The sequence below is a fragment of the Vipera ursinii genome (assembly GCF_947247035.1).
Source record: "Vipera ursinii genome assembly, chromosome: 7".
Classification (NCBI taxonomy): domain Eukaryota; kingdom Metazoa; phylum Chordata; class Lepidosauria; order Squamata; family Viperidae; genus Vipera; species Vipera ursinii.
This window is the reverse complement of record NC_139521.1, coordinates 18,613,735-18,625,856: the sequence shown is the minus strand read 5'-3', so window position 1 is coordinate 18,625,856 and position 12,122 is coordinate 18,613,735. Positions and strand designations below refer to the sequence as shown.

General features: G+C 39.2%; 1 protein-coding gene across 1 annotated transcript in view; it reads left to right on the top strand.

Moving 5' to 3' along the window:
* The window catches only part of GABRB1 (gamma-aminobutyric acid type A receptor subunit beta1), a gene marked incomplete at its 5' end in the record, with an annotated part of 140,821 nt that overhangs the window by 117,823 nt on the left and 10,876 nt on the right, over positions 1-12,122 (top strand). Inside the window, 2 exons of the mRNA XM_083366933.1 lie at positions 3,973-4,110; positions 4,204-4,356. Coding sequence (XP_083223059.1) covers positions 3,973-4,110; positions 4,204-4,356 — 291 coding nt within the window. The remainder of the gene's footprint in view (positions 1-3,972; positions 4,111-4,203; positions 4,357-12,122) is intronic.

Sequence of the window (12,122 nt, the reverse complement as noted above, 5' to 3'; positions counted from 1 at the left end):
ACTAGTTTCCATCCGTTGCTTCTTGTCCTGCTTTCAGGTGCTTTGGATAATGGGGGACTTTAATTACCCTGATATCAACTGGGAGACAAATTCTGCACCAAGTGGAAGATCTAACAGATTCCTGACAAACCTAGCAGACAACTTTCTCTCTCAAAAAGTAGAGAAGGGAACTAGGGGATTAGCCATATTGGATTTAATTCTCACTAACAGAGATGAAATAATAGGAAGTGTCAAAGCCACAGGAACCTTAGGGGGAAGTGATCGTGCAATATTGGAATTCAACATTATGGAAGCACAAGCAATAGAATACAGCCAAACTAGAGTCTTGGACTTTAAAAGAGCTAATTTCAATAAACTTAGAGAGACCTCGGGAAGAATTCCATGGATGAGAATCCTCAAGGGGAAAACAACTCAAGAAGCTTGGAAAATTTTGAAAAGTGAGATAATAAAGGCCCAGTCTAGCACAATACCAACAAAGAAGAAAAATAACAGCTTTCAAAAGAAACCAGCATGACTGCATAAAGAACTCTCTGATAAACTGAAAGATAAAAAAGACAAGTATAAGAATTGGAAAGAGGGGCACATAACTAAGTCAGAATATCAACAAACAGCCCGTGCCTGCAAACATGAAGTGAGGAAAGCTAAGGCTCAAAATGAACTAAGGCTTGCGACCAAAGTCAAAAATAACAAAAAATGCTTCTTTCAACATATAAAAAACAAGAAAAAAGTTAAGGAAATGATTGGTCCATTAGTGAGGGAAAGTGGCAAGAAGGTGACAAACAATAGGGAGAAAGCAGAACTATTTAACTCGTTTTTTGCATCTGTCTTTACACAAAGGGAAAAAACAGTCCAACCTACCAAAACCAGTGCCATAAAAAACAGAATAGAAACGCAAGTTAAGATAGGCAAAAAAATGGTAAATGAACACCTGTCCAGCCTAGATGAGTTCAAATCACCAGGATCAGATGGATTATACCCCAAAGTTCTCAAGGAACTGGCAGACATGATCTCAAAACCATTGAACTATATTTTTCATAGATCCTGGAGCACTGGGGAACTACCAGAGGACTGGAAGAGAGCTGATGTAGTTCCCATCTTCAAAAAGGGGAAAAACAGATCCAGGAAACTACAGACCTATCAGCCTGACCTCAATACCTGGGAAGATTCTGGAAAAGATAATCAAACAACAAATCAGCGAACACCTTGATGCGAACAAAGTTATCACTAAAAGCCAACATGGGTTTGTCAAAAACAGATCGTGCCAAACAAACCTTATTGCATTCTTTGACCAAGTGACAAAACTAGTGGACCAGAGGAATGCTGTTGATTTAATTTACTTAGATTTCAGTAAGGCATTTGATAAAGTAGATCACAACCTACTACTTGATAAGATAGAAAAATGTGGGTTAGATAGCATCACCACCAGATGGATTCGTAGCTGGCTGACAGGCTGTACTCAGCATGTGGTCCTCCATGGAACTGCATCTACATGGAAGGAAGTGTGTAGTGGGGTGCCCCAGGGCTCTGTTCTGGGCCCAGTGCTCTTCAACATCTTCATCAATGATTTGGATGAGGGGATAGATGGGGAACTCATCAAATTTGCAGATGACACCAAGCTGGCAGGAATAGCCAATACTCCAGAAGATAGGCTTAAGATACAGAAGGATCTGGACAGACTCGAACACTGGGCACTATCTAACAAAATGAAATTCAATGGTGAAAAAAGTAAGGTTCTGCATTTAGGCAGGAAAAATCAAATGCACAGGTATAGTATAGGTGGTACCTTGCTTGATAGTAGTAACTGTGAGAGGGCTCTCGGAGTCCTAGTGGACAATCACTTAAATATGAGCCAACAATGTGCTGCAGCTGCCAAAAAAGCCAACACGGTGCTAGGCTGCATTAACAGAGGAATAGAATCAAGATCACATGAAGTACTAATACCACTTTGCAATGCCTTGGCAAGGCCACACCTGGAATATTGCATCCAGTTTTGGTCACCACGATGTAAAAAAGATGTTGAGACTCTAGAAAGAGTACAGAGTAGAGCAACAAAGATGATTGGGGGACTGGATGCTAAAACATATAGGGAACGGTTGCTGGAATTGGGTATGTGTAGTTTAATGAAGAGAAGGGTGAAGGGTGACATGATAGCAGTGTTCCAATATCTCAGGGGCCACCACAAAGAAGAGGGAGCCAAGCTATTTTCCAAAGCACCTGAAAGCAGGACAAGAAGCAATGGATGGAAACTAGTCAAGGAGAGAAGCAACCTAGAACTAAGGAGAAACTTCCTGACAGTTAGAACAAATAACCAGTGGAACAACCTGCCTCCAGAAGTGGTGAATGCTCCAACACTGGAAGTCTTTAAGAAGAGACTGGACAGCCATTTGTCTGAAATGGTATAGGGTTTCCTGCCTTAGCAGGGGGTTGGACTAGATGACCTCCAAGGTCCCTTCCAACTTCTTCTTCTTCTTCTTCTTCTTCTTCTTCTTCTTCTTCTTCTTCTTCTTCTTCTTCTTCTTATTCTTATTCTTATTATTATTATTATTATTATTATTATTATTATTACTACTACTACTACTACTACTACTACTACTACTACTACACCATCAGATGGATCTGTAGTTGGCTGGCTTACCATACTCAATGAGTAGTCCTCAATGGCACTACATCCACATGGAGAGAAGTAAGCAGTGGGGTACCACAAGGTTCTGTCTTAGGCCCAGTACCCTTCAATAACTTCATCAATAACATAGATGATAGAATTGAAGGGGAACTCATCAAATTTGCAGATGACACTAAACTGGCAGGAGTAGCCAACATCCCAGAAGACAAACTGAGGATCCAAAAACATCTTGACAAACTTAATCAATGGGCCCTATCCAACAAAATGAGTTTCAATGTGGAGAAAAACAAAGTTTTACATTTAGGCAGGAAAAACCAAAGGTACAAATACAGATTAGTTGAGACTTGGCTTAAAAACAGTAACTGTGAGAGGGACATTGGAGTCCTAATGGACAATCACTTAACTATGAGCTAGCAATGTGCAGCAGCAGCCAAAAAAGCTAATACAATCCTGGGTTGTATAAACAGAGGCATAGAATCAAGATCACACAAGGTATTATTACTGCTTTATAAAATCCTAGTAAGACCACACTTGGAATACTGCAGCCAACTTTGGTCATCTTATCACAAAAATGATGTTGAGAGTTTGGAAAAAATACAGAGAAGAGCAACTAAGATGATCATACAAACAATGGCTGCGGGACTTGTGTTTAGGTAGTCTAAAGAAAAGAAGAAATAGGGGAGACATGATAGCAGTATTCCAGTATCTGAGTGGCTGCCACAAGGAAGAGGGGGCCACACTGTTCACCAGAGCACCAGAGGAAGGACAAGAAACAATGGTTGGAATCTGATCAAAGAGAATATCAACCTGGAATTAAGGAGAAACCTCCTGAATGTGAGGACAATCAACCAGTAGAACAGCTTACCACCAGAAATCATGGGCGCTGCATCACTGGAGATTTTTAAAAAGAGGCTAGATAATCACTTGTCTGAGATGGTATAGGTTCTATTCTATTCTGTTCTGTTCCATTCCATTTCATTCCATTCCATTCTATATCATTAAATTTTATAATATTTGGCAGTTCTTTGCTGTATTTGACAGAAAAATGGATAAATTTCTCTAAAATCTTTTAATTTTGATTCTCTGCTTTTTTAAAAAAGAATTTAATAAGTATCATAAAAACGGACATCAATTTAATATGCAGTATTAAATGGAACAAAAGTAGCTTGTTCAAAAAAGGTATGATGTAGGCTGGATTTATTGCTACACAGCTGTGAAATGTTTACGGTGCTATAATTTAAATTACGTCTCCTAATGTTATGTCTTCTTTGCAATTTTCTTTAGAAAGAAATTTTAACTGTAAAACATTTAGCTGACAAACTAACGTACTTATATGTCTCCAACTGCAGATGGATACACAACTGATGATATTGAATTTTACTGGAATGGAGGGAAATCTGCTGTTAGCGGAGTTAATAACATTGAGCTCCCTCAGTTCTCGATTATTGATTACAATATGATATCAAAAAGAGTAGTGTTTGCAACAGGTAAGGACCAAGCAGCTGCAAACATATACTGGAACATTATTAGAAAACAAATACATTTGAGACATGACTTCATTTCATTTTTTTTTTAAATAGGGGCTTACCCCCGTCTGTCCCTGAGTTTTCGACTGAAAAGAAATATCGGCTATTTCATTCTGCAAACCTACATGCCTTCTACTCTAATTACAATTCTGTCTTGGGTATCCTTCTGGATCAACTATGATGCATCTGCTGCAAGAGTTGCACTAGGTAAATTATTTCTTGGACAATGCTACTGTTGGAAAATTATTGGGTTTAGTTTGCACCCAGCAGCCTTCCAGCCAATTCATGTATCTATATTAGAGCACGAAGCAGAGACCATGCCACACAGTTCAGCTAACCAAAAAAATATAACTTAATAATTATTTATTAAATATCATCAAAGATCAAAAAAGCATTTCATTTGTTAACATGGGACAAAAGGTAGGCAAAAGCAAGGACAATAGGCAAGAGAAAAAATAGGCAAGAGTTAATAGCAACTATTTAAGAGAGCCAGTTTGCTGTAGTGGTTCAGACACCAGTTTACAAACCAGAAACTGTGAGTTCTAGTCTCACCTTGGGTACAAAGCCAGTTGGGTGGCCTTGGGCCAGTTATTCTCTGCCCTAGGAAAATGGCAAGGGCAAACTACTTCCAAAATCTTGCCAAGAAAACTGCAGGGACAAGTTCAAGAAATCTCTAGAAGCCAACCCTAATGTGAAGGCACCAAAAAGAAAAATCAACAATCTACATTATCTATGTTTATCAAAAGGCACACAGGTTTCCAGTGTCTCTGAAGCAATACTGGAGATGATTAGCAAGGATAATCCCAAAGAGAGGATCTTTGCTTATTCCAGCTTTAACCCATTTATGTATGTAACAGCAGCAGCATAGAGAAGGAAAGTAAAGCATCAGGTGATCTGTCCTTTATGCTGCACAAAGGAAACAACTTGATGGGTGGGGTGATGTATTCAACATCCCCCTTTCTCATTAGCTCCATGCACTAATTTGTATATTGTAATTTGTCAGATTATGCATTATTTCATGCTCTGAGACCCAATACTTCTCTCTACCTGAGGAAGTAGTCCCAGAACAATGGCTTGATAAATGTGGCATTTACCACCATATCATCTCTTTGCCAGTATAAAAAATTACTCACTTCTTTTCTTGTATGTCCTTCATATAGTATACTATAGTTTAACACAGGGATCTTCAAACTTGGCCCTTTTATGACTTGTGGACTTGCAACTCCCAAAATTTCTCAGCCAGCCTACGTATGGCTTTTTCCTATTGGGTCTAGACTGCTTTGTGTCTGCAGTTCTGATACATCCACTTTTATCCTCATATAATTTGTTAACTGCCAAAGCGAAGTTCAGGTGCTGCAATGTCAAACAACCACACATGATTCAAAAATTTGACATCAAGAAGATTCCCCCAGCATATGCAAATGAAGTTAACAGATTTGCACTGCTCAACATCACAGAAAGACAACCAGATGAGCTATGGGAGTAAATAAAAACTATTGTCACTAAGACATCGAGTTCATCATACGGCCACCATGGACATGTTGAAGATGACTCTCGTCTCCCTCGCCCAGTTTGGTATTGCTGGGGGACCCTGAAAAGGGTTGAAAGTCACCCCATAGAAGCGATCTGCAAGGAGGGGCCATCGCTGGATCACGGGAGAGCAGCAACTCTCCTGCTAGAGCCAGTGAATCTCTCCAAACCAGCAGACGAAAGGCTGACCGCAAGGCTGCAGACAGCCGAAGTTGCATCTACCGTCTGGCATTTTTAAAGCAGCATGGAAGAGACTGGGTGAGATCTACCCATCTTGTATCCTATTTACCTGCATAAGCTGCTAAAGTATTTTTCCCCCTGGGCTGAAGGAAGGGAGATTTTAGCCCTCCCTCCAGAAATAGTGTTGATCAACTACCCAGGGGAGTTTAAAATGTTGAAAAAATACTAGGATCCTAATTGGAACTCTATTTTCTAAAATTGGTTGATTATAAGATTTTTAATTTTCTATTCTTTATTTTTCTCTGATTTTTATTCCCTATTTTTACTGAAGATCTGGGTTTTTTTCTTTAAAATAGAATTAAAAAACTGAAAAGATCAAAATAACTCTGGGGTGACATCTGCTGGCTGAATTTGAGATTGTACCCTATTATTGTCTAAGAGAAACTTGTTGATAACTTTAAAAAAAGATGAAATATATCCAACCTTGAAATACCAGCTGTAAGAAATTCAGCTCTGTTTTTTACTTAGTGGACTTTCTGACAGTAAGCTTTCAGTTTTAATATACTACAATGGAAGAAAAACAGGACTGGACTTTTCCTACAGAGGAAGAACAGCAACAAACTCTGTATCTTAAAAACGACTGTCCAAACTCTCCTTACACCTCGAGATGAAGTAAGAAACGGCGGGGAAAAAACAAGAAAGCAGCCTGGACATTCAAACTCAAACTATGATTTCAACTAAAGAATCATCTATACAGAAGTCTACAGAAAAAGTGGAACAATTAAATGCTACAACAAAAGATTCGACTATTCAACAAATACAGATAATGGAAGATACAGAAAAGAAATTGATAATAGAGAAAAAGGAAAGATGATTAGGGGGCTGGAGGCTAAAACATATAGGGAACGGTTGCTGGAATTGGGTAGTTTAACAAAGAGAAGAGTGAGGGGTGACATGATAGCAGTGTTCCAATATCTCAGGGGCTACCACAAAGAAGAGGGAGTCAAGCAGCATAAGGTTTGCTGCCTGAGCAGGGGGTTGGACTAGATGACCTCCAAGGTCCCTTCCAACTTATTATTATTATTATTATTATTATTATTATTATTATTATTATTATTATTCAGAAGAAATCTGAAGATTCAAAAGAAAAACAGATGAAAGAGAAGATAAACACTTTGGGACAACCATGTCCAGTTGGAAAAACAAGCAGACTGTCAGGACCCACCTCAATCCACATCTTAGGAAATAAGAACTCTTGGATGCAAGTTTAGTCCAAAAGGAAAATGTTTACTAGGATGGAATCGATTGTGGCAATACAAGACGGAATCTAACAAAGTTACATTTCAATCCTATATAAAGCATTCCCATTTCAGCCCCTCCCCTCATCCATTTGGTCAGATGTCAGGCCCTTCCATGGGAAAGGGAACTCTCCTTGGTTTTATGGTTATTGCTTCCTTTTTTGTTGTAAATGAAGATGCAATCCAGATCTGTCACTCCCCCTCCCTTCCCCAGTTCAAATGTTCCCTGTTGTTTGAAGATGCCTAAAGTCTATCCTCTCCCCCCCCCCCTTCGGAGAGATGGCAGAATCCCCAGAATAAGCACATTGTTCTACCTATACATTTATGAAATGTGATATAAATGGATTCTGACACAGACAACCTGCTAGATCAGCTAGTCCTCTTTAAAAAATGGCAAGTGGATGGTCTTTTCAACACCAAACAAGAGCTACAACAATACAAGGAGATCTGCTTGATGATTTAAAAGCAAAGACACAAAAGATGATCTGGCAAAGAAAAAAAGCTAGAATAAGACTCAAAAGAAATAGGGTTTTGATTTACACATGAGATCTAAAGTAGAATATACACAAATAGATACAATATGTATTCTGAACATAAAACATTGTAATGGTGTGAGATAAAGAAAATTTTGGTTATGCAAAATTTAGAAGTAGAAATATTAAAATAAGAATTTTATATTCTTTTATTAATTTGTTAAGGTAGATGATAAGGACCTATATGTTAGATGTGTATCTTAAATACTAGATTTTGTGGAGAATGGTGATAAAGGAATTGTGGACAATTAAAAATCTGGAAAAAATAAATATTAAATGTTAAATTTAAATATTAAGGGAAAATTAAAACTGGGAAAGACTTATTAGGTCACTGATGGGTTAAAAGATTGAATATTAAAAACAATTAAGATTTGAATATAAGATATTATGATGAGCTGAGACAAAGAAAAAATTTGGTTAAATTAAACCTAGAAGTACAAATACTAAGAATTAAATTTGAATACTGGTTTGTGGTATAAATGTTAACAGTTAAAAAAACGATTTGAATCAAATATGAGGTAGTAAACTAAAAGAGGAAAAAAGAGGAAATAAGTGTGGAAATGAAAGTAATCTTGGCTATTAAATTGGAGATTTTACGATACTTGAGAATTACTAAAAAATAAGAATACTACCTTGTATTGTTAATTGGTTGATGTAGACAGCAAGAAGCCTATATAGATAAGAAGTGTATTCATAACTTTAGACTGTGGGGGAATCGTGATAAAAATTGGTGTCATTTAAAATTTGGAAATGATAAAGAATAAACATTAATTTTAAAATATTATGGAAAATTAAAATTAAGAAAAATTTATTAGGTCATTGACTGTCTAAAAGAAGGAATGACGCTTGCTCCTGGGGAGGAAAGCCATGGCAAATCTAGACAGTACACTAAAAAGCAGAGACATCACCCTGCCAACAAAAGTACATATAGTCAAGGCTATGGTCTTCCCAGTTGCAGTGTATGGCTGTGAAAGTTGCACCATAAGAAAGGCTCAGTGTCAAAGAATTGAGGCCTTTGAACTATGGTGCTGGAGAAGACTCCTGCGAGTCCCTTGGACTGCAAGGAGATCAAACCGGTCAGTCCTAGAGGAGATCAACCCTGACTGCTCTTTAGAAGGTCAGATTGTGAAGTTGAAACTCAAATACTTTGGCCACCTAATGAGAAGGAAGGACTCACTGGAGAAGAGCCTAATGCTGGGAAAGGTTGAGAGCAAGAGAAGAAGGGGACGACAGAGAATGAGGTGACTGGATGGAGTCACTGAAGCAATAGACATGAGCCTAAATGGACTCCAGAAGATGGTAGAGGACAGGAAGGCCTGGAGGAACGTTGTCCATGGGGTCACGATGGGTCGGACATGACTTCGCAACTAACAACAACAAATATAAATTGAAGATTATTGATATTAGACAGTTATTTGTTGTTTGATTGATAGAGTAAGAACTGTGTTGGCTTGAATATGAGACAGTATAAATAAAGGGAGAAAGAGAGGGACTTAGCTGTTGTAACACTTTGAGATCTGTATTGATGATACTTAAATGTAATGGAATTATGGTACTCAGCCACCATGTTGCTTTTCAAATGTGTTAATGCAATATTAGAAAATTAATAAAAAAACTATTGTCACTAAAGTAGCCCACGAACATATTACATACAAGAAACCAAAGAAATTGCCCATATTGATATCAGAAGCTACAATAGAGACTGCAGAAGAGAGAAGGGAAGCAAAAACCATTAGTGACAAGGAAGAAATGTAAAAATTAAATACAAAGTTCCAGAAAGAGGCAAGAAAAGATAAAGAAAAGTACTGGCTGAGCAATGTAAGAAACTGGAGGAAGCAGTCATGAGAGGTCATACAAGAGAGTGTTACACTTATGTGAAAAAGGCCAGAAACCCCTTTATGGCAAGAAAAGCTATGGTCAGAGGCCTGATGTGAAGGAAATGCATGACCAACAAACAATCAGAGAAAGATGGCAGAAATATGAAGAACAATTTTACCCAAGTGAAAAACAAGGCCAAGCCGTAAGAGGAGAAGCTGATGTACCAGAAATAGAACCAGATATCCTGAAAAAGGAAATAGTGTGGGCACTCAATAAGTTGCCTAACTGCAAAGCCCAAAGAGCTGATAGAATTCCTGCAGAGTTGCTGCCAACAGAAGCACTGACAACACTTTGTCAAAGTGTATGGAAGTCTTGTCAGTGGCCAAAAGAATGGAAAAGCTCAATATTTATCACAAGGAAATGTGATATGAAAAACTGTTCCAAACACTAAACCTTAGCCTTGATAATACACGTGAGTAAAATTCTCTTGAAAATAATCCAGCAACATTTGAATCCAACTGCCAACAGAGAACTGCCTGATGTATAAGCAGGATTTCAGAAAGGAAGAGGAACACATGATAATATTGCTAATTTATGTTGCATGGTGGAAAAAGCAAAGGAATACTAAAAAGACCTCTACATGTGCTTCATTGACTATACAACAGGTTTTCACTGTGTGGACAAACTCTGGAACTGCCTAACAGAACTGGAATATCACCACACCACATCCAACTCATTCAGTCATTGTACTCTCTGATCAGGCAGCCACTGTAAGTATGGTATATGGAGACACAAAATGGTTCAGAATTGGAAAAGACACTCAACAAGGTTTCATCCTGTCACCTATACTATTCAACACATATACAGAAATAGTTATGAGAAATGCATATTTGGAGGAATCTACCATTGGTGTTAAAATAGGTGGTAGGAATATCAACAACCTCCAATATGCAGATGATACAGCATTGTTTGTGGAAAGCAAGAAGATCTGGAATAGCTAATCTTGAGAGTCAAAGATGAAAGTGAAAAATTTAGACTGCACCTTAACATGAAAAAACTCAAAGATAATGACAACTGCAGAAAACAAAGGTCAGAGTGCAGATTGACAATGGGACTATCAAAACAATACAAGTAGTCCTTGAGTTACCAGTATAATGGAGCCTGCCCATTCCACTCGTAAATTGAAATCTCATAGAGTGAATCTTGTTTGAAGTACAAGATCACTCCCTTTCTCGTTAAAACACACGCAGCTCATTAAGCAAACAGGAGGTATCTCAAGGTGGATAAGGCCATTTATTTATTTATTTATTTATTTATTTATTTTTATTACATTTATATCCCGCCCTTCTCCGAAGACTCAGGGTGGCTTACAAGCTTAGCAGTAGCCTTCATTCTATGTATATGCCTGCTTGTTAGGGCTTTCACACACACCCCAAGCGGCATTATTACAAAGTCAGCTTAATTGCCCCCAACAATCTGGGTCCTCATTTTACCTACCTCGGAAGGATGGAAGGCTTGGAGGGCCTAGTGCTGGAACAGGCCTCCAAGATCTCCCCAACCCACTAAGATACCGCATGCTGCCCCCTTCCTTCCTGCCATGCCAGACTCACCTGGAAAAGATTTGTCTTCTCTCTGCCATGGTTCCTACTGCCACCTGGATTTGAGGCGAGGGAACACTTCCGCGCATCCCACATGGTCCAATCCAGACTCCAGAGGCCTTTTCTAGGGTGCTGTGGCCTGGATCTGCCAGGGAACACTTCTGCAACCACCACCACGGTCCAATCAAGCCTGGAAAAGTCCTCTGGAGCCAAGATCGGGTCATGAGGGGGCACAAAAGCCTCCCCCGGCCTCAGATGTGGGCTGCAGCACCCTGGAAAAGGCCTCTGGAGCCCAGATCAGGCTGCAGAGTGTTGCAAAAGTCTCCCCTGGCCTTAGATATGGGCATTAGAGCCATGGAAAAGGCCCCTGGAGCCTCGATCCAGCCTCTGGAGACACATAGAAGCATCTACCGGTTTTGGTTCTATTCTCTGTTGCAGAAAACAGAGGCCTAAAGTACCATGAGATCACACGAGATCAGTAGAGTGAGATCTCTCCCCACTGATATCGCGTGATCTTGCATTACTTTAGGCCTCCATTCTCTGCAAATGCACTAAAGGCCTGGAGCAGCCAATAAAGTGAAGGATCTTTGCAGGGTGAGTATTGAAGGCCTGGTACCTAGGGAGACCCGGGCGGGGGTAGAAAGGTAGGGAATAACCAGGGTGAATGTCGCATTGCCACTGCGGTCGCTCGTAAGGGCGAATGACTGCCATGGTGCTGTAATATTTGTAACTTCAGGACTTACTCATAAGCACTAGGGGGTGCTCATTAAGTATCTTTGAACAAGCATTAAGTGAACGCTCGTAACTCGGGGATTACCTGTAAAGGAATTCATCTTCCTGGGATCTAAAATCAACCAAAGTGGTGACTGCAGTGATGAAATCAGAAGGGGCATAGCAGTTGGAAGAACTGCATGTCTGGCATGAACAACATCTGAAAGAGTAATGATGTCAGCCTCACAACCAAATGAAAATAAGTTAAAACAATTTTTCCAATTGCTCCTTATGACTGTGAAACA